The sequence below is a fragment of the Cydia strobilella genome, chromosome 26, assembly GCF_947568885.1.
Source record: "Cydia strobilella chromosome 26, ilCydStro3.1, whole genome shotgun sequence".
Taxonomy (NCBI): domain Eukaryota; kingdom Metazoa; phylum Arthropoda; class Insecta; order Lepidoptera; family Tortricidae; genus Cydia; species Cydia strobilella.
The window spans coordinates 4,341,077-4,367,089 of record NC_086066.1 but is presented as its reverse complement, the minus strand read 5'-3'; the positions used below and the strand labels follow the sequence as shown (position 1 = coordinate 4,367,089).

The 26,013-nt window shown below is 39.4% G+C and overlaps 2 protein-coding genes across 2 annotated transcripts; one reads left to right on the top strand and one right to left on the bottom strand.

The window, feature by feature from the left end:
• The first annotated feature begins 1,076 nt into the window (after window positions 1–1,076).
• LOC134753289 (MIP18 family protein galla-2) lies at window positions 1,077–2,338 on the top strand. Its single transcript, XM_063689135.1, has 2 exons — window positions 1,077–1,414; window positions 1,534–2,338. The coding sequence occupies exons 1-2, from the start codon at window positions 1,138–1,140 to the stop codon at window positions 1,728–1,730; spliced, it is 474 nt and encodes a 157-aa protein (XP_063545205.1). The 5' UTR covers window positions 1,077–1,137; the 3' UTR covers window positions 1,731–2,338.
• On the bottom strand, window positions 2,060–23,349 carry LOC134753291 (gelsolin, cytoplasmic-like). The gene is made up of 20 exons (XM_063689137.1): window positions 23,224–23,349; window positions 22,820–22,894; window positions 21,737–21,929; window positions 20,667–20,782; window positions 19,070–19,247; window positions 18,036–18,127; window positions 17,185–17,295; window positions 16,624–16,755; window positions 15,912–16,029; window positions 12,077–12,200; window positions 10,674–10,809; window positions 9,063–9,128; window positions 8,148–8,220; window positions 6,844–6,947; window positions 6,004–6,129; window positions 5,055–5,172; window positions 4,800–4,948; window positions 4,501–4,611; window positions 3,674–3,799; window positions 2,060–2,429 (listed from the first exon to the last, which is right to left on the bottom strand). Exons 1-20 carry the CDS (start codon window positions 23,284–23,286, stop codon window positions 2,373–2,375), a joined length of 2,268 nt encoding a protein of 755 aa, XP_063545207.1. The 5' UTR covers window positions 23,287–23,349; the 3' UTR covers window positions 2,060–2,372.
• Between the last annotated feature and the right edge of the window lie 2,664 nt (window positions 23,350–26,013).

Sequence of the window (26,013 nt, the reverse complement as noted above, 5' to 3'; positions counted from 1 at the left end):
TTCTTTCATCATATATATGTACAGTCAAGGGCATAAATACATATACATTCCCAAAGTTTCAAAAATATGTGTACACTCTCACCTTAGACAATAAAATCGTGTTCACATATTTTTCACCCATTTGTCTGGATCAATATTTTTGCCTTTGACTGTACATAAAAACCCCGGAAATAAAATGTAGTTTTTGAAAATCAGTATGTGACAACACCAAAGAAAAAAGTATTAAAGTGTCTTGATACTTGTGAATTAATCTAAATAATTGAAAATTCTTTAAAAAATCCACATTAGTTTTTCAGTGGAAGAGACTAAATTAACTAAGCGGGTGAGACATAGAAAATTTTAACTTCGACGAAATAAGCAACACGAACACCTTAACCATCTATATAAAGGAGCCAAATCTCTATGTATGAAATGTGTCCATCAAAAAACAGTAATTAGGCGGCGCCACCATACACCGAAATACTACCAAAAACAACCTACGTAATTTGGTCGGGTTATTTGATGCCTTATATGGTTCATGTTATACTCATGTCCCAGAGCCTAACTAGCGCCACCGGAGAGATTAGGAGCTATTATTTAAAGCTGAAAGCGGTCACTTTTGCAACAATTCCGCCATAAGAGATTGGCGTCCTTTCTATACCATCTATAAACGTAATTTAAAAGCAGTGTTGCCAGATCGTCCCAAATAGGACGATTTTCCGTCCTTTTTAATGCCACACCGTCCCTTTGTCGTCCCTTCCGAACTACCGTCCCTTTTGGGCATCGAGCGTCCAGTATAATTTTTTTTTTAAATCTTTACTGGAATACTGTCCATAACGGTAAATATTGAGTACCTAAGTAGCATTTGCCTATGTATTTGTCTTACATCGATCATTTGCGTGTTTTTTAGAAGCCTGATGTACTAACAACACACTAACATTGATAGTTTTGACCATTTGTATTGATCGCAGGTACACAAATTATGATAAAAAGGTTCCAACTTTGTTTCGTCCCATTGTGATAAAAACCGTCCCTTTTTAGATTACACATCGTCGGAAACTGGGGATACGGGCTGGTAACACTGTTTAAAAGTCATTTTACAGCTGTGTAAATCACGATTTCGCTTGTTTGTTTTTTTTTCTACCCAAAAGCTCAAAAATGACAAAGGTCGCCGATAATCTCAATCCTCACGTATACGAGAAGGGTTCGAAGCGCCAGATAACGTCTACAGACCACGACGAGGACGTCGTTGACGAGATAGACGAGCGGGAAATCTTCGATATCATACGAAACATCAACGACCCTGAACATCCGTTGACGCTAGAAGACCTGCGGGTATTGGAGGAGAAAAATATTACTGTGAATAATAAAGAGAACACTGTGCATGTTAATTTCACGCCCACGATACCTCACTGCAGCATGGCAACCCTCATAGGTGAGGATAGAAAATTTGCTCCTTTATTATTCAAAATATGGCGAAAAAGAATGAGTTACTCAGCCCCAATTTCATTTCCATTCAGCCAAAATTTTTAACTACACTTAACACTGTTTCAGGCCTATCAATCCGTGTCCAGCTTCTCCGAGCACTCCCAAGCCGGTTCAAGGTGACAGTAACCGTCACAGAGGGTACACATGCGTCCGAACATGCGGTGAACAAGCAGTTAGCTGACAAGGAGCGCGTTGCTGCTGCACTGGAGAACAATAATCTGGTGCAGATCATTAATCAGTGTGTATCACCTTTGTCATTATAGATTTAAGATAACAGGCATTTTTACTGAGGCGGTATAACATTTTACCAACCACCTGATAAATGGGTAACAATTGAATATGATTTACATTTTATCAAACTGTGTAAGTAGGTAGGACTGTGATGTGAGCCTTATGAGGATATAGGTCATTCTGTACAACTTTTATTATGGAGTGATCATTAATATATCTGCCGCGGACTGGACGGACACGGACACGTCGCGCGGCGGGCCACCTCTGTCATCCAAAACAGGTTCATTCAAGTCTGTACATGTTGATCGGAAGTGGGCAGCGCGAGCAGTGGTTCGCGCGGCACAATCAAAATGTATATTGATTGAACCTGTTTTGGACAACAGTAGTGGCCTGCCGCGCCGCCTGCCGCCCCGCTCGCCCCGCCGCGTGCGTCCAGTCCGTGGCCTAATGGAGTAGAATATTTTTTTGCGATTTTGGTTATGCGCCCATTCTAAAACTGCTTCAGTAAGACCTACATTCTCACCTTACAAAATATGGCTAAACTCTGAAAATCCCCCTGTAGGGTAGGTTATGTAAATGAAAGTCATTTTTATTTTATAATAATTTTATTTAGTCAGTGTGATAAAGCTGTTCATGTATATAAATAAAAAATGCTGAGCTTAAATTATATGGTTTTATTTAGAGTTGGCTGCCTTGGCTTCATTCTTCAGGTCTTCGTATGAAGTTTGGTTCTGTGAATAATATGAATATTAAATATTATCTCCAGTGGATGAAATTAGGTAAGTATCATATCATACATTTATGGAATTTACAAAATGTGTTTGAAATTTAGTGCTACAATAAAATACTATTATAATCGTAAGGGTGTGGTGTGGGTGGATGGTAAAATATCATGGCTCATGCAGTATAGAGCAGAAAATAGTTTTCGAGAAAAACACAAAAAGTGGACTAATAATTTGGTATAAAATAATCCTTCTCAATTATCATACATAGACGAGAGATTAAGCAAGAAACTTTATAAAAATCGACATCGGCTGATCGGCTCTAACATTTTCAATGAAGCCTAGAATAATTTATAAGGGGCTTATAAAGACAAAAATCAATGTAACTGGTTTTTATTCTTAGACAGAATAGGGATGATGAAACATGTTGAATTTTATAACAAAATATAGTAAAATAGACAGCAAATGAGCAGTTTATAACAGATAAGTAGTGGGACAGTTTACTTATTCCCCAATATTTTTTAATATTTACCTATTTTTATTCATTTAAATATTTTTATTCAATGGCGCTACCCTGTCGAACGCGCCGCTGCTCGCTCACTACTGAGTCCTTACACTATACATACCTCGTTTTTTTACCATTAGAACAAATGAGCGGTTTCGACTTAAAACACGTGAGTGACCCGTTATTAATATATTTAATATGTCTGTGTCTCACGGAAGTTTTGTTATTAAACATTAGAACAAAGAGAAATCTTGACGTATCATTTAATTAGCCGGGTCTACACAGAGCGACGGCGCGGGAGAGGCGGCGCGCGTGGGGCACGTCTAAGTGTAAGGCCTGAGTGGACGCTCGAGTTGGGCGTGCAGCGGAGCGGAGCGTGCAGCGTGCATGTTAAACAAATGCAAACGTATGCGAGCGGCCTCCGTGCACGCTGCTCGAACCCCTTGGATGCTCGACGCCACGCTGCACGCTCCGCCGAACGCTCCGCTTCGAGCGTCCACTCAGGCCTTACACTAAAACTGTCGATACAACACGCACGTCTACACTGGCCATTTTGTGCGCGAGGAAATTGCCTCGCGCGTATGCTCGCTCTGTGTGTACCCGGCTTGAAAAACGTAAAAAAAAAATGTTGCATATTTGCCGTGACTTATTTTTCAAAAGTGATATTCAATAAAATTACACGTCAAGATTGTTTACCTTTTTTCTAATGCTAAAAAGAACGAGGTATAGTAAGAGCCAGAATACTTACGTCCCACATATCGTCCTCCCAGCTAGGGAAGAGCTTCTTGAATACCTTCGGCTCCGCGCCCTGCTTCACAGACACCATAACAGCCGAGTCCACTGTGCGGTCCAGTCCGTCGTCCGCTATGTATTCCTGTATAAAATACATTATTAATTATACATTTTCTTTGAACCTTCAATCACTCAATAGAACTTTTATTTTTCTAATTATTTCTAGTAAAAAACTTATTATGAAAAATAACTGCTTATGTGCGCAACTTTTTTTTTGTATAGCTCGGTCCCTGCAAGTTGTCTAAGGTTGGTGCCATACAATAAAATTAAATGATACTACGATTAAGAGCTTTATAACGACATATGTCTCAGTATACATCCATGGGACACTCCCCATAACAAATTGCCCATTCTCCATTAGTGAAAATTTTGTTACTTTTTTCGCCGTGGCTTTTTTCCAACACGTCTCAGGAATGAGCTCTGCTGGCTCTTTAGACGACAAGCTCATCGTCTCTCCAATTGTTTCTCACTCGTATAGTTTCATGACGACTCTGTCAGGCACACCATTAGGTACTCTAGTCGGGCCAAGACTCTGCATGGCATATGCAATGACAAAGTGTGGCATTGTCATCGTTAATGTAAAATTTGTATGAAAATACGTTTATAATGGCACCTACTCACAATGTTCTATTAAAATTGGTGCAGTTAGCTTAGATTGCCTCTACTTTAGACTAGGTTATAGATGTAGGTAAATAATGACCCAGGTAGCAGTGACGTCAGCGACGTCATAATGACGTAATTATGGCTTCATAATGACGTATAAATGCTGTTAGGAGAACTAACCTCGATTATCTGACCCCGGGCAGACTTGACACGCTCAGGGATGTTCTTGCCCTGCCACAGATACAACTCTTCACCCGTGTCCAGAACGTACACTCCGTCGTCAGAGAGATCCTGGAAAAGGTTTTATTCACGATTTTATATCAGTCATCAGATGCAATAAGGACTTTACAATACAGAGTGTGGCAGTGTCAGCATAAACTTGACTTGATGCAATTATGATGTTTATGGCACTTTCACACTTTGTCACGTCACGTCCAAGTCAGTGAAGAGTCCGCTTATAATCTTCCTAAACCACTGACCTCTTGCTTATAATCCAGAGGCAACTCTTCAAACTTGATCTTCCCGGTGACAGAGACACTGACAGTTGTCAAAGTGGGTGGTGATGTTACACGCCTGTTCACTTCCAAGGTCCAACCTGATGCGTCTTCTTTTTCCTCTGCCATTCCCCCTGAAGAAGAAATAATTATGCTCTGTGCAACCTTCAAAGAGGAATTAAAAAAAGAAAATGATATCCTAAGGTACCTATTTATAGTATTTATACTTTATGACCATACCTAGGACCTCCCAGAACTGGTCAGGCTCTTCACCCTGCTCCACCTCCTGGCATTCTTTACTATCAGCAAGCTTCTGAGCGCAGTTTAACCCATATTCACGCTCTAACGGCAATGCGTCCTGAAAAAAGTATTTTAGCATTACTTAGTATTTTAGCTTTGCTTACTTTGGAGTCTTTGGACCGAATGTTAAAGAGCTCTAAAGCTGCTTACCTACGTTTTCGGTACACTATTTCAGTTTTGACACTTCGGTGGCGTGGCATCCGAGTGACAGCTTTTGTGTTTGACACGGCATGTAAACGGCTGGTAAATATCATTTGATATTTACCAGTCGCTTTTCGGTGAAGGAAAACATCGTAAGGAAACCGGACTGATCCTAACAAGGCCTAGTTCCCCCTCTTGGTTGGAAGGTCAGATGGCAGTCGTTTTCGTAAAAACTAGTGCCTACGTCAATTCTTAGGATTAGTTGTCAAGCGGAACGAGGCTCCCAGGAGCCGTGGCAAAATGCCGGGATAATGCGAGGAAGAACAAGAAGGAAAGAGATTCAACACCTTACTTCAACACCTTTTGGACGCCAATGACGGATATATCGGCAGCGTAGGTCCAACGCCAAAGACCGATTAATCCGTCACAAACCACAGAGCAACATAGACCTACGTGCATTCGTATAAAGTTCAATTTCAGTTTTGACACTTCGGTTGCGTGGCGTCCGAGTGACAGCTTTTGTGTTTGACACGGCGTCGAGAAGGTTAATTCAGTAACTGACGACGCAAGAACGCAGCTATACGTTGATATTTCTTCGTATTGCTGCGTTCCTGTCGTCAAGTGGTCGTCGGTTGCTGAATTAAATAAGGTATGTGAAGCATTTAAGCGTTCTTGTCGTTTAAAAGGGTCAATATTCCTGTGATTCAAACCAGTACTTACTTACTCAAGAAAACGTAAAATACCTCACCTTTCCATACCAACAGTAGACCACATCAGGCGTCTCCAACACAAAAACATCATCATCTTGAAACGTGTTGGGGCTTTCGGACACTTGTATGAATCTTGTGTCTACTCCTTCTGTCGTTCCGTGCGCCTGGGACCGGCAAAACGGTAAATTACAACACTGAATTAATTGTTTGACATGATGCCAACGGCGGTTCCTCCAAAGCCGGACCATTTCCCGATTGCACTCAAGTTCCAATAATGAAATGTACCCTTAATATACCTTATGTACCACTTGGTACCACCTCGTAAATCGAACGTACCTCTGTAGATTGGCAGATATATCTGTTTAAAAAGGGGTCCGGCTGGGGAGTAAAATTGCAGCCGGACCACGCCTGGACCCGCTGATATCCTTAACTTCAAGATATAATTTAAATAACACATGAATGTACCACTGATTAAATCCTTTTTTATTTCAAAAATGGTCTCATAAATATTTTTTTTCATACAAATTTCATTTTTTAGGTATTTCCACGCGGAATCGTAAACGCCTGTCAAAAAAAAATAGCAATTTTACGTGCGTGTATGTGTAATAGTATTGACAGGCGCTTACGATTCCGCGTATACCCAAAAAATGAAATGTATGAAAAGAAAAATATTAATATTGTCTTCGGTTACCGCGATAGTTACTCATGAAATAAAACTATGAAAACGGATTATGAACCGATTTTGCATGTACAACCAGCCTTAAAGTTTGTAGTCTATGATTGTTCATTATTTTTCCTCAGTCACCCGTTGACCACGAACGCTGTAAGTGTTATGTGTATAAGGTAAAATGGCTATGTGGTAATGAATATTGCCTCACCCTGAAAAGCCGAACGAATACGTCTTCTTCAGAGCTGGTCTTGTTACAGGAGTTGACAGGAGCATAGTCCACCTCTTTACCTCCGTAGAAAATGCTTAAATTGCCTAAAATACATGAAACAATTAATAGAAATATACTTATACTTTAACACAACCTGGGCTACTGACACAGGGCGGACACGCTATACATCAAAAATCACTTGCGTTTCTATGTGTGAACGGCACGTCTGTAGTCTGTACACGCGTCATGCGTCATAGTACTGAGCGACCGGCAAACGGCCGTCAATCTGCTGTCGCGGGGCGAGGTAATTCGAGTCGAGGCGGGGTGGTGCGTGGCCGTTCTTGTATGATAAAACTATTACTTATTCTGTGCTACTGATGTACAAGCCACGGGTGTACTAGAGTAGTTTTAAAAATTGGGTAATCCCGAAAATAATTTATAAATCACTTATATTCCGTGGTGATAGTTTCTATTCGGAATTATCCGCTACTTTTTAGTGGATTTTTCTTTCGGAATTACCCGAATATATATAGGTACAAGGTGTAATAAAATCCAGATACTACTCTTTTTTATTGACCTTTATCGAGGAGCAATTTGAGCAAGACATTTGATAATAGGAAAGGAAACGAGATAAAATGTTCTGAAAGAAAGAATCAAATAAAGGACTGTGTCTCACTCGCACTCCTGTAGTTTGTGTTAGGTACATTATAGTAAATATTATAGGAAACACCCATGACTCCGGAACAAATATTCGTGCTTATCATGTGCTCATCACACAAATAAATGCCCTCACCAGGATTTGAACCCAAGACCATTAGCTTTAAAGGGAGGCTCAATACCGACTGGGCCAGACAGTGAGACAGGTCGGACTTATGGCAATATTGGCAATGTTGGCATTATCGACCGATAACATATAAACAAATGTTCTTACACTGATTTAAACTAACACGATTTTCACTCATAATTTTAAAACTAACACAGGACGGGAAATGAGGGACAGGGGATTTCGTCTTCGTGGATTCCAGAAATTAGCAAATGTAAGGGGGAAAAAACATCCCACCACATACCATCGGATGTCGTGAGTGTTGTGTGTAGGCAAAGTGACAACCCTAGCGTACAAGTTAATAATCAAGATCAAGTGCGGGTAGTTCGCAAAACCCGCGCGGCAAGAAGATGTTGATACAATTCCTTGCCAGTCTGCCTGTGACCACGAACGTAACGTCACGTTCGAAACGTTAGGCCATAAATAAACGTAAGTTTGTACGCGATTAAGTAAGTTAGTTTAAAATTATAAATGTTCTTACCATGGAAAATGCTTAAGAAATGTTTTGGTTCCTTCCCGTGAGGTACTTTGACTACCGTGACTGTTTCGTCCAACTGAAAAAAAATGTAAGTTTATTACTAAAATAACTAGTCAAAAATAAACTTAACTTGTGTAACGTCAAAACAAAGAGCTGTAAAGCCTAAATAATTAACCTGCGTAAATCAATTTTAACAAAAAAAAACATAAAATAAGTGTGATTACGGAACCCTTAGGTTGCGAGTCCGATTCGCACTTGCCCATTTTTTTCTTATATATACGCATAAGCGGTTTTAGGTATCGGCAGGAAAGTTGAGGTGAATGATTAGTAATTACACACACAGCTACATTAGAGTTATCGCAAAAAACAGTATTGAATGAATGAACGCATGATATTAAGTTAAAAAACAAATAAAAAAAACCTTGAAACTTTTTGTTCCATATTGCAGTTGCTGTTCAAATTGCTATCGTTACAAAAAACAGAACACTATTTTTTATATCTCACTGTCATTATATGAGTTGTTGTGTACAATACATTTTTTAAAGTAATTTTTATTTTATTTAAATAAAAAAAATATATTTGGTAGCATACAATGTTTCGGCAATTGGGCTAGTATCTCTTTTTAAGTATTGTAAATACTTGTATTAAGAGAATACCGCTCTTCCACTATAGGTAAGTTACAGTTTTTTACATTAGTTGCAGTTACGGTAAAAATTTACAATTACAATAGTTGCAAAGATAACTTAACCCCCCGTCTGGATAGAGACTTGTTTGCAGACAGGATCAACTATCTTTGCATCTGACTGTACGTGACTTAAACTCTAGTGCCGATACCTATAACTACACCTATAACTAGTTGTAATACTTAAGTGGCGCAGTCGGTAGGTTTTATTCTTTATAACTGTATATTGTTCTTACCTCGATCTCTAAGTCTGTGGTCAGTGCGCGCGCTGCCTTTTTGTCATCAGTCGACACATCTTTACCCTAAAATGGAAAATAATACCTAATAAATATCATAGGGTCCCTTTGTTTGACATAATTATTGAAAGTCATAATGTAATGATTGTCATATTATCATTAGTCATAATTCTGAAACCGTTAACTATTCAGGATTTTCCTCAGGTTATCCTATAGATAGGTTAGGTTAGTTTAAGTTAGGTTTGTTTCCCCCCGCGGGTTGCTCACCTTGTCGTGGTGGAGGGGCTTAGTAACCGTGTCTTGGTCACCCACGGTGAAGCGAAGAGGCAACCAGGGCCGGCCTGTTTGAGGCGCGGGCTGGCCCGAGGAGGACGCTCCAAGTGGGCTGGTTAAGCCCGCTTGTGATGCGCCGAAGGTGGACCGTCGAGGAAGAGGAGTGTCGGTATTGCGGTAAGTCGTTCTCCCTATCCTCGGCGGCCGAGGTGGGATCGCAGGGGAAGAGGAGTGATGGTATTTCGATGCGCCACTCTCCCTATCCCCTGCGAACTTGGCGGGGCCGTTCCGCTGTAGCGGCGTTGGTGGGGCTGCAGAGGAAGAGGAGTGTCGGTGTTACGATGTGCCGTTCTCCCTGTCCTCTGCAGCCGAGTTGTGGTTTTGCGGCAGAACCATAGACCTGATCTGTCGCCGGGCGCCGGGGAAATTCCTGGCGCCCGTGGCTTCCTTGTGGCGGACTCGGGGGGGTCCGCTACAATACAGAATGGAAGCCGAGGAGGAAGGCGCGTCTTACCATCTGGCGCGCCTAGTGTGAAGGGCCTTCGGGCATTCGCGAAGGAGCCGCGCTCAGTGGGCGGCTGCCGCCGGTGGGGTCGCGGATGACAAGCGTTCCTGTAACCCCACCAATAGGGCGGCGAGGCGGCATATGGGGGGTTTTTAGTGGGTACACCGTGGGCCTCATTAGCCTAGACGGGAGTCCCACATAACCACTCGGGTCACCCCCCGCACCCGGGTGGTATGCGTAATGCATTTTTCCCTCCTAACAAAAAAAAAAAAAAAAGGTTAGGTTTGTTTTATGGCAATCCTGATCAAGTTACGTGTTTCTGAGAAAAACCAAATTATGACTATATGATATGACAATCATTACATTATGACTTTCGATAATTATGTCAAACAATAGAGACCCAAATATCATACGCACCTACCGCTATTACTATTGTTAATTATTAAATACTCCGCTAATTTTCATAGATCAAGCCTTCATAAGGCAGAGGGAATATTATATTCCCTACCGATTTAGAACTTTATTTCAGTGATAGTTTTTTTTACATACAGCTTTCACATACACATATAAGTAGAGTTAAACCAAGAAAACTCTGCAAAGATTTTGACAGCCCACGTAGTGCACGTGTTATTTTAAACGTCAAACTTCAATGAAATATATGGATAAAGGATTTAATTATTACATTTATTATTTTTATATGATTTTGACCCATGTTCTTTCACAGATATGCGTTAAAATTGTTAAATAACGAACGAAACCGTCGCCATGCTACGGCCGCAGCTCTCTTAACTTTTCTGAATCTTCACTAGTTATATATAAGTCTAGAGACTTACAATCCACCAGTATATGACGTATCCTCCGTCGCTCTCTTCGTTACACTGGTACTTGACGACATAACACTCTGAGCTGTACAGAGCTGGGGATTCGGCCATCTTCTCGGTTATATCCTCTTGCTCTCCCCCTGATAGCCTGGTGACAAAGATGATTAGAGTAATTAAAATGAACGTGATGAACTCCTGCCGCAATCTTGGCCTTGGGGGAGTATCTTATTATTGAGACCTAGAGTGCCTAAATTGTCTAAACTAATTTTGTACCGTCTTGAACATAACAAACTGAGGAGTGTCATTACTCATTGTAATCGTCATGTTTGGGTTCCCCTCATCTGGCAGAATAGTATTTGTCAGAAATACACTTCGCATAACACGTATCGCAGAAAACTTTTAGTCGAATGATACTTCCTCATAAATACCTATATACTTGCCATAATAGTCATTTCGTATAATATTCATTTGGCAGAATTTTCTAAGTGGGTTAGGTAAGGGTTTCCCGCCAAATAATTTTATGCAAAAAGAAATTCTGCAAAGTAATATCATAGAGTCACTTATACTAGAGCGTTATTGTCATAGTAAATTTTGTAACCTGTAAAATTACTGCCATCTGTCGACACACTTTAAAACTAAAAATAAATATTTATAAAAATACGATAAAATGTATTTAAATATGGATAAATGATTTTTTTATTTGCATTAATTATCTTTATATGATTTTGACCCATGTTCTTTCACTGGTATGCGTTAAAATTATAAATAACAAACGAAACAGTCAACGCCCTCTATACGAGTGTAGGCCAAAACTAGTGGCGCCATCTGATCGAGAATCAAATTTTCGTGATTTTCGAGGCACGTTTTTTCCTTAGACTGTATCCATCTATTACGGAGTTATATCTATCTTATTATGCGAAAAGCAGTATGCGAAAGGTAATTCTGCCAAACGACATTTCTGCCAAGTAACATTATGCAATACAAAAATATGTCAAAAAACTTTCTGCAACAATAGGGAACCGTCATGTTTCCATAGAAATTTGACATTAACGATGACATTGCCACACTTTGTTATTGCAAATGCCATGCAGAGTTACGACACAGAATAAGTTATAGTATTATTATACAGAACGGCCACGCACCGCCCCGCCCCGACTCGAATTACCTCGCCCCGCGACAGCAGATTGACGGCCGTTTGCCAGCCGCTCAGTACTATTTTTAAGCAACTTACTCACAATATGACGCATGACGCGTGTACAGACGTGCCGTTCACACATAGAAACGCAAGTGCTTTTCTGATGTATAGCGTGTCCGACCTGTGGTTACGAGTAGCTTGGTCCGTAACTTATTCAAGTTCTATAATAGTTTGTATCAACTGTACCAATTTTATTTCATCTACACTACAGTTTGCGCACCTAAATACAGCTTCCAGATTCCCAGCTCCTAGATCGGGCATGTATCCTCTCGCAGCAGCGCTTTTGCCGATCAGCTTGGCTGTGGCGGCCGATTCTTCGGCGTCTCCGGAATAGTAGCCAGCATCTGAAAGTTTCGATAAATTTCAGTTAAATAAATAAATAAATATTATGGGACAATCTTACACAATTTGACCTATTATTATTATTATTGGGGCGTTGTGGGCCTTTGAGTGTCACGTCGACCAAACAGTGATCTATTGTGACGGCCCTTTAAAGCTCATTACTAATGCCCGTTGAGTCCAGAAAATTCCAGATTCTTTGGGCCGTAATGTTCTGTACCTCATAGGGTTACAGTACGTGCCGCCCTAAGTAGGTACTTCTTTTTGTCATTAGTGGTCCACAGGAACAGAGGATGTGCATTGCAGTCTCCTCTGACTCCTGGCAGAACCTGCATGTCGGATCTTGTATCTTTCCTATTTGATACATGTGTTTGTTCAACTTGCAGTGTCCAGTCAGTATTCTAGTCACCGCGCAGGTTTTGTGTCTTTTGAGCCCTAGAAGCTCATACTCATACTCATAATCTTTATTGCATATCACATTGTATCTTAACCTATACTTAACATAGAATTGTGTACAACATGACACCCTGTAGGGCACAGCAAACAGTTTATTCCTATAGCTCCTTAGCAACTTTGCTGTTGAACCCTTTGATTAGAGCTTTCGAGTGTTTTTGGCCTTTGACGAACTTCCACCAATCGATTTCTCTCGTTAATTCGACCTAGCCCCACAGTGAGCGCAATATTATACCTGTTTCTTAACTTAGAAAAATGCAATGTCATCACTTTCTCTAAAAAGAAAAATGTAATTAATTACCCCTACACCTTATCCGGTAAAACCTTAAACAGAGTAACCGAAATCAGAGATCTTGGTGTGATTATGGATACCAAACTCACATTTATCCCACACATTGATCAAAATCATATAAACAGTTAGGTTTCATTATGCGCGTTGGCAAACCATTTAAAAGCCGCCTAACATATAAAATTCTCTACAAGTTATGTTCGAAGCCATCTTGAATTTTGTAGCTCAGTATGGAAACCTTTCTACAAAGTACACATTGACAGAATTGAGAGACTTCAAAAAAGATTTATTAAATCACTGGCCTTCAGGAGTGGACTGGCCTATACTGCTGACTATACCTATACCGACACCTGTCAACGTTTTAATATTCAAACTCTTAGTGACCGTCGTGATTCCACTGATTCCGTTTTGCTCTTTAAAATTTTCCATTCTCAACTAGAAGCCCCTATTCTTTTACATAAAATCTGTTTTAGAGTTCCGCGAAGACGAGAGCGCCGTTGTCGTAAAAGAAACTTATTTTTCCCCTCACTAGCTCGGAAAGTTGTCGTTTATCCTTCAATACAAGCGGGGGAAAACGCGTTTTATCCACTAGTGGGGAAAGTAATTTGACCTTGGATGGAGCGTGTTTAAGTAGCTTGACAGATAACAAAACGTAAAACGCTCATGATAATGGTTCGTTCGATATTAATTATCATTAAATAAATGGTTTGAGAATCTAATAAAAAATACCAAATTTAGCTTTATTTAATAATTTTAAGTCATAAACCTTAAAATTCCATAAGAAACGTTAGATTTTTTATAATGATGTTAAATATAATTCTGAACGCACAAGTTAAGTCGATGCAATTTCAAAACGCAACGTTGACATTTCATACGTCAGGTCAGAACAGAAATGTCAACATTGTCAACAATTTTTTTACTTAAAAACAATTCTCACCGACTCACGTAAAAATCAGAATTTTCAGTGTTTTCTGTTATAATATCGTACAAAATAAGTGATTCCAGTGATGAAGATGATCTAACGCCTGTGGATGTTGCACTTTCCTCGCTATAGTGAGAAGAAAAGTTTTGTGTTACACACGGGTGCAAATGTATTTTACTTCTCGTGTGTTGAAACACTTGCTACGCTCAGGATTCTATTTTAGAACCACTCGCTTCGCTCGTGGTTCAACTATAGAATCCTTTCGCTTGTTCGTGTTTCAATTCCACACTCGCGGGTAAAATACAACTTTGCACCCTTGTATAACAAATAACTATTACATAAAATCTGTTTTAGAGTTCCGCGAAGACGAGAGCGCCGTTGTCGTAAAAGAAACTTATTTTTTATACCATTCAGTAGGACTGGTTACGGTGGGAATGTATTCATCAAACGCGCATGTAAACTATTTAATGAGAACCTTAAACTTAATGATATAGACATTTTTAACTGTACACTAACACAACTAAAGAATGCATTTAAATAGTAAATATCTATAACTAAATTTAAATCTTGTTCAAACGCACTTACAATTTAATTTTGACAAAGGTATCAATTCATTGATTTACATATTTTAAGTATATTTATAGTAATTGTAAAATACAAACTAAGTCTTTCTCTTATGTAGTTAATAACCACGGACCTATTTATATGTTATTTTGTTATGAAACTATAGGTCTGATCTTCTTGTCTTTAAACTAAGTTCATAAACTATGTATGACTGTTTGTTTCTGAATAAATAAATAAAAAAAATATATATATTATAGGGCTTGTGTTGTGAGTACAGTCGAAAGCAAAAATATCGATCCAGACAAATGGCTCAAAAATATGTTTACGGTCTGCTTGACGATAAAGAAATAAAGTTAACTTGATTGATTACGCTAGCCGACGGCAGGATTAGCAGGGATCCCGAACTTTAAGTTCAAACCCCTTGGCGCTCAACAATTCTTAGTTTATAAATTAGTTTTAAGTCCCCTTTAGTGACTAGTTTTCTACCTTATTACGAGTATAATAATTGTTTATATCCGTCTTTCATTTGATACAATACAAATTTTTATTGTTTGTTTGTTTTTTGATGAACCTCGAATCGTATTCGACCCGTAACAAATGGCTTTATTGTGTAAGGTGTAAGAGCATACACATATTTTTGAAACTTTGGGAATGTATATATATTTTTGCCCTTGACTGTACTAGTACTAGACGACACGACGATATAGACAGATAGAAGATAGTACTCTTTATTGGCACACCCAAGTAAAATATACATTAATAGGTGGTCTTAATTATTTTTCTATTATTTTGGCCCATGTTCTTTAATGACTGATATGCGTTAAAATTGTTAAATAACAAACGAAACCGTCAACGCCATCTATGCGAGAGTAGGCCAAAGGTAGTGGCGCCATCTGATCGAGAATCAAATTTTCTAGATTTTTTAAGGCACGTTTTTTTTCCTTAGATTGTATCCATCTATTACGGAGTTATGTCTTTCTTTGCTATTATTTACTTAGTCTACATCTAGCGTCAAGTAGCGGAACTATCAGTACTGCTACTCGACACTAGATGTCACACGTGTCGCAACTGACGAAAATGTATTGCCGAACAATTTATAATATTATAAGCAGGAGTTGAAAATAGATTTCCGGTTAATCCGGTTATAATATTAGCTGAAAATCGTTGAGTATTAGATAAATAGTGTAGTCTAAAAACCGGCCAAGTGCGAGTCGGACTCGCGCACGAAGGGTTCCGTACCATTACGAAAAAAAACAGCAAAAAAATCACGTTTGTTGTATGGGAGCCCCATTTAAATATTTATATTATTCTGTTTTTAGTATTTGTTGTTATAGCGCCAACAGAAATACATCATCTGTGAAAATTTCAACTGTCTAGCTATCACGGTTCATGAGATACAGCCTGGTGACAGACAGACAGACGGACGGACAGACGGACAGCGGAGTCTTAGTACCCTTTGGGTACGGAACCCTAAAAACGGTTTCTTACCGAATTCGGAGACATAGCTCCGTACGGACGAGTATCCCGTTCCGACGGTCTCCCAGTTGCTGAAGAACTGAATGAAGGTGGAGCTTTCGGCGCCCTCTGTCACCCTGGTCACTGGCAACTGAATGTTAACAATATTATGAAGGTTAAAGCAAATATCAATATTAATAGTCTATATAAGCCGGTAAATAAAATTATAATTTGGGAAAATCAGAAAAAGTTAGCCCTATTTATGATATACACTGTGTTTCTTGACCCACTGAAAACTTAAAAACAGTGTTCAGAATCGATAGGAGAATCGATCGCGCTATGTTTTAATGGGGGTATTTTTTTATTATTTTTACATGCCCATTCTACAGGTTTGTAATGCAACAATATCAATAACTAGCATTTGACACGTTATTTGTCAATGAGCAACACCCTTAACTGGCCATTGGTAAACCTTATCTCGTTGTAGTAAGGTATGCGAATGGTCAGTTAACAGTGTTTTCGATGGTAACTAGCAATTGTTTGATGCCACTAAAACGACGAAGCATCTTGTGTAGAGTTACCAGTCGAATAGAATTGTTAAGAAAACTAAACAACTAATATTTTTTTAAATATTTATCGAATTAAAAAATAAATACTCAAGATGAGATCAAAATAAAAAAAAACTGTTGGGTCTCAGGTTTTCAGTGGCTCAAGTAACACCGTGTATATGTAAATCAAACCATACCCAAGAAGGATATCCCTTGATCTCCAAATACTTCTGAGCGACGTCGTGGTAATTCTTCTTGGTGTCGGCTTCAACGTCACTGCCCAGCCACAGGAACACGCCGGAACACGGCGTATCCAGGATGAAGATAGCCTAAATAATAAAATCATTTTTCATACAAGCTTTCTTTCAACAGAGAACTTTTTTATACTTCGTCGGTGGTAAACAAGCATACGGCTCGCCTGATGTTAAACAGTCTCCGTAGCCTATGTGCGCCTGCAACTCCAGAGGAGTTACATGCGCGTTGCCGACCCTAACACTCCGCACCCTCGTTGAGCTCTGGCAACCTTACTCACCGGCAGGAACACAACACTATGAGTATGGTCTAGTGTTATTTGGCTGCGGTTTTCTGTAAGGTGGACGGTGATCTAAATACTCATCGAGACAATTCTAACACATGGTGCAAGGTTTTTGATAGGTCCAGTTATTGTATGCTCTGAAGTCTTTGTCTCTTTTAGCAGAAAGTATCCGACGGTACTAATAATCCCTGATGCTTTGAACTCCTCGGTTTGAACGACTTACGTCGGAAGTAAGGTGGTTCTGCTTGTAAGGCCTGTTGACAGCCACCAGCTCCAGCTCGTCTCCTACCAGAACCTTGTACAGGAACACCGTCGTGCCGTCCCGGGTGTAGGTCTGAAAGTAACACAGGAAATAAATAAATACATTATTTTTATGTTTTTTTTTTAATTTGTGATATTTCAAGTAAAAATATCATTAAAATTATAAATTGGTTGGACGGCGTATACCAGGACATCAGGACCTTAGGAGTGAAAAGGTGGAGAAGGAAAGCCACAAACAGATCGGACTGGAGAGATTTGCTTGACCAGGCTAAGGCCCACCCGCGGCTGTAGTGCCTCAGGCCTCAGATGATGATGATGAAAATTATAAATTGTAAACTGAAATATATAACACACACATATAAGTTTGTGCTTATATGTGTAGGCATAATGTTTGCTTGAAGACTGGCTGGAGAACCTTAAGCAGAAAAGTCTTCGTCGTGCTCTACCACCTCCTGCGGACTCGCTTTTTGTGTGCGATCGACTTGGCAAGAAATGCGATAGGTCTTTATAGCCATCAACGCCGATGCAGGACCCCATAAAGCCACAAGCGCCGCAACAAGCATCTACAACAGATGACGTGGCCAATGTGATGATGAATGTTTGCTGTCATAGTGTGCGTGACCGCTGAAGCAGGCGCGGCGTGCCGTTGCAAGTACACCCCGCGACCTTGTGGATGTAGGATCCTACATCCGATATCGGAACGAATGTGAAAACGCTCTTGAGTTTATTCGAATGATTAAAAACTTTTCGACCTACGTACGTAACATGCGACCTGCGCAAGTGTAAAGTAAAACATGAAAGTGCAAAAAGTACCTCCTCAGCAGAGTCCTCAGCAATGTCCTCCTTGGACCCGGAGCCGAGGGTTTCGAAGAACAGTGCCACGTCTTCGTCAGAGGAGAACTCGTCTGAAAACGAAACATTCTATTGTTTTTAGTTCATAGGAGATTTTTTTAAACAGTTTTGATCAATCCGGTAACATACTTGGCAAGAATAAGTATCAGCACCAAAGTATACCTACGTGGAATGATGATGATGATTGATAAAAACTACCCTACCCGGGCCCCAAACTATCTCCATTTCATCTAAAACGCCTCAGCGGTATAAGCATGAAGAGATAACAGGCAGACAGAGAGACTAGAGTTATTTTTACATTATAATGTTAGTAGGGATTACTCCTATTTACCACCACGGCCACGGCCACGGGATGGTGGCCCGTCCGTTGTGATAGTCTGATAGTCATCCCGCAGAGTGTTAGCCACGCTAATGATCTTTCGTCTCTGCGTGGCCTTGGCTCCCTCCGGCATCAGCACGAAGATGTCGTGCTCGTTCTCCAGAATAAAGCACTGGTCTTTGGTTAAAGACCGGCCATTCTAACTATAGAAAACATTCAAAGTAGGGATTACTCCCAAAACTTGCCAATGATTTTGATGGTGGCCCGCCCGTTGTGATAGTCATCCCGAAGACTGTTAGCCACATTGATGATCTTCCGTTTCTGCGTGGCCTTGGCTCCCTCCGGCATCAGCACGAAGATGTCGTGCTCGTTCTCCAGAATAAAGCACTGGGTCTTTGGTTAAAGACTGTCAACGCCAACTATAGAAAACATTCAAAGTAGGGATTACTCCCACAACTTGCCAATGATTTCGATGGTGGCCCGCCCGTTGTGATAGTCATCCCGAAGACTGTTAGCCACACTGATGATCTTCCGTCTCTGCGTGGCCTTTGCTCCCTTCGGCATCAGCACGAAGATGTCGTGCTCGTTCTCCAGAATAAAGCACTGGTCTTTGGTTAAAGACCGTCAACGCCAACTAAAGAAAACATTCAAAGTAGGGATTACTCCCAAAACTTGCCAATGATTTCAATGGTGGCCCGCCCGTTGTGATAGTCATCTCGAAGACTGTTAGCCACACTGATGATCTTCCGTCTCTGCGTGGCCTTTGCTCCCTCCGGCATCAGCACGAAGATATCATGCTCGTTCTCCAGAATGAAGCACTGGTCTTTAGTTAGAGAAGAGGCTTCTGCTGGCACCTGTCACCGTCAACGATAGAATATTTGTTTTACAAGGGGGCAAAGTTGTTATTTAACCCCTCGTGCTAATATTGATACCTGAGCAAGTGAAATATCCCAAAATTGAAGTACGAACGTACGTACGTCGGTTTCAAGGCACGAGGGCCGAACAAACTTAGCTACCAAAATTACATAATTTTTCACCATATCTAGGCGAGGAAAATATTAACAGTAAAACATTACTACTCAAATCTAAATGAATGCTATTAAATATTTATCATTCAAAGTCACCGCCAACATGAGGAAAGAACTCAAAATTAGGTTCTAATTACTTTGCCACTCTTGTAGAAGTTGTTGATAAAATGCAACTTTCTCATAAGTCTATGACGAATAAAGAGAGCCTTTACGAGCTCGTGTGGTGAAAAAATATGATTCAAAAATAACTATTGCAGTTTGCAAAACCTAATAATTCTAATAGTATTACCAGTCTTTTAGAAATTTTCATGACGCGACTCTCTTGTCTTAGGTCCGATTTACTTTAGGTACACATTGATTAGTGTTCAGTGCGAGTTGATACATTTGCTACTAAATGCAAGTAGCAAATGTATGATTTGTATGAACACGCACTTAACTACATAATTTTTATGCAACTCAATATGGACAATATGCCAATAAGTAATTTTTTTCACAATCTGCTTCCAAATAAGAATAATCGATAAACTCTTTGAGTATCGCGCCGATAAAATAAATTAGTTTTCGGAGAATTTTATCAAAAATATTGCTGATTATCTGTAATACTGCCATTAATCATATATATCATAATTATAATTTGATACACAGAGTTGATAAATTTAGTATTCTAGGCCTATATGATTTGATATTTACTTGTTGCTTTTCATGCATGCATTGACAATGGCAAGAATTGAGCTGGCTCTCTCATATAATTACAAAGGGCCTGGGGGCCTAGCTACGATAACAATCCTACAAATGCCAAACGAAAGTAGATACCTAATCATCATATAAGAGTCATAATTTAACTATGGAGCCAACTCCGAACACGCAAAAAAAAACGATAATCTCATTCGGCGAATCATATGTCAATGATTTCAATAGAACAGCAGATTTTTTTGTGATTTAATGTCATCCATAGTAAAAGTTTACATTATCACCTTCATATTCATTCACCCCTCAGAGTATGATAAGACAACAAAATCACCCTGTATATAGCCCCTATAGGCTGATGATGAGCTATCACTGACCCAGTGGCGTAACTAGGGGGGGGGGGGGGGGGCAGAGGGAGCAAGTGCCCCGGGCGCCATCCAAGGGGGGCGGCAAAATGGGCAAAAGGCAGCAGCAGGGAAACTTTTGTCAGTCGTCAGGGGGCGCAAATTTGGTCACTGCCCCGGGCGCCATATCCTCTAGCTACGCCCCTGCACTGACCTCCTCAATCCTCATGTTGTCGCAGCCAGAGAGCCGGAGCAACCTCTTCTCAGCGCCAGCGTTCGTTTCTACCTCATTGAAGCCGGACTCGTTCCCGCCTTCTAGGTATCTGATTGCTGGAAATAAGACGGAAATTAGAAAACGCAGGTTTTTAGATAGTTTTATATGTATAGAGCATGCGTGTTTGACAAGGAACTAGAATAGGTATTGATACGAGATGATTTCTGGGTCGTGATCGTGATCCAGAACCACTTTTCTGACTGTAAATGATCCAATCCACATTATCATTAAATGGTAGTATTTGATTAAAAGATAATTTGTTTAATTTTTCAAGAACAATTCATCTTAAGTAATCGTGGTCACCCTTTTAACATACGCTGTATTGGAAAGCGACAAGACGTCATTCAGTAGGGTGACCAAATTGTATGCAAAAATCTTTTTTTCTACTTGTCATCTGAAAAATAATCAGCATTAGGTATTGGTGATAAACAATAGGTAATTAAAAACATCATTATTTGTGCCATTTTCAACCAAAAGGGTACTTATTGTGGCTTGTCAGTAAGGCGCTATATATGTGATACCTTTTGGTTGAAAACGTCACATTTAGGCTCATCTTTGAGTTCTGTATGATGTCTTGTTCTCTTGCTCCACGACCCCGAAATCACGCTGTAGGTAGATAACTAGAACTTAATGCCATTCAACATAAAGTACTTTATCAACAAGCGAAGTAGAAATTTAGAAAACCACTGGCGGAAGCCGAAACCGAGATAGATGTTGAAGGTGCGATCATGATCATATCTGATGAATACCCCTCAATCCCCCCTCCCTCCCCCTCCCTCTGATGAACGTGGAACGTGTCTCAAGAACGATCAGACCTTAAGACAAGAGGTGTAAGCATCTGCCCTATCACATTAGAAATGAATGCTAAAGATCAGCCAGACAAACAAAGAACAAAAAATACATATTGCGAAGTATCTGGCGAATTGCATGACGAGCGCAGTCAATTGACTTGTCAATCTTGCGTCTATGAGCCTTAGTGGCCTGACGATAAATGATAACAAAAATCTCACCAGGTTGGAAATACCCCAGGAACTGCCCAGTCTCGTGGCCCTGGACCTCGCGATGGTGGACGGCGCGTCCACCCAGCATATCGTCCAGCGTCACGGTCCAGATGGCTGCGGACCCCTTCTTGTCTTGGGTGGTTTTGGAGCCGAGCCAGAAGTGAGCGTCGTAAGAGAGCGCGGATTGGTCGTCACCTGTCGTCTAAATCAGAAATAAATTATGAAATAAAACTATGAAAACGTATTATATCGCATATATTGAATTTATCACCCGTCACCCGTTCATCACCCACACATTCATAATCATAATCATAAATCATTTATTTCGTGATAAACTTACATACTAGCATTACAAGAAAAATTAAAAAAAAACATATTTGCAGTGTTTACCACGAAATGGACTCGCCTCAGCATAATGCCGACCCAAGTGTCGGCGCTGATCTTCCGGCGAGTCCATTTGTGGGTCACGATCGCAGCTGCACGGCACGGCCTCGTAAAATTGATTATTTATCATTTCATTATTATGATCATTTGTCACCCGTTGACCACAAACGCTGTAAAGGGTTCGAAACGTCGGGATGTATTATAAATTCAATATACGCGATATAATCCGTTTTCATAGTTTTATTTTATGAGTAACTATCGCGGTAACCGAAATGTAGTTCAGAAATAAATTACTTAAATAAAGTAAGAGAAACATAATTATGTCGTTTACCGCATGGCGAGAGGAAGTATGATTTCGTACCAGCGTTTCTCTTTTATCAGGGGACATGTAACAAGATAGTCACTTACGATGAAACATGCTCAATACAACAAATATCACTATGGACAAAAATCCCCGAATCCAACGGTATTAGTTATGGATGCTATCAGGCTAAAAACCTTGAGTGCTTCAATGTTCCTGAATCCGACTGGACAGAGGTCAAAGTGGAAGGGAAAACATTAAAGGCATGTATCATCTAGATGGGAATAATATTTGATAAGGTAAAAAAGTGGGAAACTAAAAAAACAGTGATTTTGGTTTTAAGTAAATACGTAATTTCGTAGGTATTTTCAGTATACTTAAGTATACAATCAAAGCATAAAACTCACCTTCAACACGATGTACGAGTCTCCATTGTAAAATTTTCCATACATTTTCTTGTCTATAGGGACAGGCTCAAATTTCTAAAATCAATAAAAAACATAAGAATTTCTAACAATAACATAATTTGCTAATAATACTGACAAAACGAATATAAAACTAATGTTAAAAAAGTTAAGTACCAGAAAACTAACGGCAGTAGGTACTGCACAGGCTATCTTCTTTAGCTGTCATATTTATGTCTACAATTTTTTGCACACTGCATGTATCCTTTGTCTATCTGCCTACTATCTGTTTATAGTCAACTGATTATTTACATACCCTTAATATTACAAATGATACAACCACCTTTAGCAAAAAAATGTACTCGATATACTATTTTTTAAGAGAAAAATAGATTTTAAATACTTACATCTATGGTCCATATTTCGATACCAGCCGCTGCTCCAGCCTCAACAAATGCTGGATGATCCATTATACAGTAAAAGGTATACAAACACTACCGAAGCCACTACAAAAATCTCCTAAACACTAACGCAAGTACCTAAGTATAATGTAAAAGTATAAAACAATTGAAAATCACAGGCTATCTAAAACAGTAGAAAAACAGTAGAATGCTTTAAATGCAATTGCCTTGAATGATGTTAGGATACCAAATATCTGTCCTTCAAATACGAAGCGTATATAATTGTGAGTCATGCATCACCAATGACTTACTTGTATACTGCCACACATAACAGCCTAACAGCCATTGGGAAACCCATTCACTTGTATACCGTATACTTGTGCAATAAAGTCCAAATTCAAACTGATTTCTAATGACTGTTACATCATTTAGCGTGGTTGAGCAGTATAATAAAACCTGAGTCTTCGTATTTCCATTATATCTTTGAACTTAAAGTTAATTAGAAATATAAGTAATCAGATATCATCTTATGCTAGTTTTTATAGTTTGTAGGTAATTCAGGTGCGATGAGAACATTGTTTGATATGATAAGATTATCTTTTGATAATATATACAGGGTAAGTAGTAATTGATGTTATATTTTTATCACTGGAAGTACAGCTATGTAGAATGTAGAGTATTTTTACCTATGCAAATAGAGGAGAATAAAAGTGATTCATATTTAGGTGTTATATTTTGATATCTAACTGCCTATCAGCGGCCGTAGCACGGTCGCATTTTTGTCACCAGTCACCATCTATCACGTTCTAACAAGTATGTAGTAAGTGCGAAAGTGACAGGCATAGTGACAGGCTATAAAAATGAAACCATGCTGCCGCCGCTGCTTATTTTTTACCGCTTTGAAAAAAGGATTATAGAGTCAGTTATTCAACGACAAACTTCTATGAAATTATGACGTTTAAAATAACGCTGCAAGCCTGCTATCAAAATCGCTGCAGAGTTAGCTTGGTCTGACTCTAACTTCTAGAATTGGTAATTTTTTTGTTTTTTGGTATTTTTTAAAGCTGTATGGTAAAAAAGTCAAGTAAAAAGTAAGTAAGAGTTAAAAAACAATCATACTGTACCTGTAATTGTCATTTAATTTAAAAGATAACTGTGTTCGTATCGATAATCATTAAAATATTAAAAAACCCCTGACTTCAATAGGCGGACTATCTATACTTACAATACGATCAATAAATTGCAATAGTTTTTTCCCCCCACTAGCTCGGAAAGCCGTTTTTTATCCTTTAAAACAAGCGGGGAAAAACGCATTTTATCCACTAGTGGGGAAAGTAATTTGACCTTGGATGGACGTGTTTAAGTAGCTTGACAGATAACAAAACGTAAAACGCTCATAATAATGGTTCGTTCGATATTAATTATCATTAAATAAATGGTATGAGAATCTAATAAAAAAATACCAGATTTAGCTTTATTTAATGATTTTAAGTCATAAACCTTAAAATTCCATAATAAACGTTTGTTTTTAAATAATTATGTTAAATATAATTCTGAACGCACAAGTTAAGTCGATGCAATTTCAAAACGCATCATTGACATTTCATACGTCAGAAATGTCAACATTGTCAACAAAAATTTTACTTAAAAACTTCTCACGTAAAAGTACAGAATTTCCAGAGTTTTTTGTTATAATATCGTAAAAAAATTAGTGATTTCAGTTGATGAAGATGATCTAACGCCTGTGGATGTTGCACTTTCCTCGCTATAGTGAGGGGAAAAGTTTTGTGTTACACACGGGTGCAAATGTATTTTACTTCTCGTGTGTTAAAACACTAGCTACGCTCAGGATTCTATTTTAGATTCTATTTTTCAACTATAGAATCCTTTCGCTTGCTCGTGTTTCAATTCCACACTCGCGGGTAAAATACAACTTTGCACCCTTGTATAACAAATAACTATTTTAACACAATTAATGTAGACCTAGCGAACCCCCATGGATCCGACTTTTTGAAAAGTTTCCTTAAACTGAAATCGTGGATGAATCGTACACATCACAGGCATGCTCGGCGTCACAGGCAACCAGAGAACGGGAGCGTTTCAGAAAATCGGCATATATCACCGACTGCGCTGGGGAATCTGTCCGATGTGCCACAGCGAGTTCGATCGGGACTCTAATGCCGCAAAAAACGTACTGATCAACCACACCAGGTCTACCATCTGTAGGCCACAATGTCTTCCGGAGAAGGCATCGTAGCCTCCCGAAAGAAAAATAAAGCTCTGATGCTTCTCTTCTTCTTCTTCGTCGTTCCCTCATGACTGAGGATCGTGACCAACAACTATATCCCTCCATTTAACGCGATCGAGGGCTATAAGCTCTGATGAAATAAGGTTGAAATTTCTATTTCAATTCATTTGTGTCTGGGAGTTCTGGGACTAAACTGAAATGACGAAAAATAGATGTCGAACCTACTCACAACATTTTACGAAAATCGGTTGAAAAATGCGACCATACGAAAGCAGTTTTGGTCAAGCTGAATCTGAGATGCTTCGCTCTCTCTTCGCGTTCGCTCAGTCACTAAGTAAGTAAGTAAGTAAATATTCTTTATTGCACCAAAATTATACATTTTACATACATGTAAAACTACAAAGAAATATTTAAAGAAAAAATAGAACCAGGTAACAACAGGCGGTCTTATCCCTAAAAAGCGATCTCTTCCAGACAACCTTTGGGTAGCAGGAAATGTAGAACTCATACAAAAGTCAACAGGTAATGCAAAGAGCTAAATATGGAGA

Coding starts and splice junctions, on each gene's coding strand:
- LOC134753289 (XM_063689135.1), top strand. CDS start 1,138: ATGACAAAGGTCGCCGATAATCTCAATCCTCACGTATACGAGAAGGGT. Junction 1,415..1,533: donor CAGCATGGCAACCCTCATAG/GTGAGGATAGAA, acceptor ACACTGTTTCAG/GCCTATCAATCCGTGTCCAG.
- LOC134753291 (XM_063689137.1), bottom strand. CDS start 23,286: ATGGATCATCCAGCATTTGTTGAGGCTGGAGCAGCGGCTGGTATCGAA. Junction 20,783..21,736: donor CCTGGGGTATTTCCAACCTG/GTGAGATTTTTG, acceptor TCTTATTTCCAG/CAATCAGATACCTAGAAGGC. Junction 2,430..3,673: donor GGGAGGACGATATGTGGGAC/GTAAGTATTCTG, acceptor TATTATTCACAG/AACCAAACTTCATACGAAGA.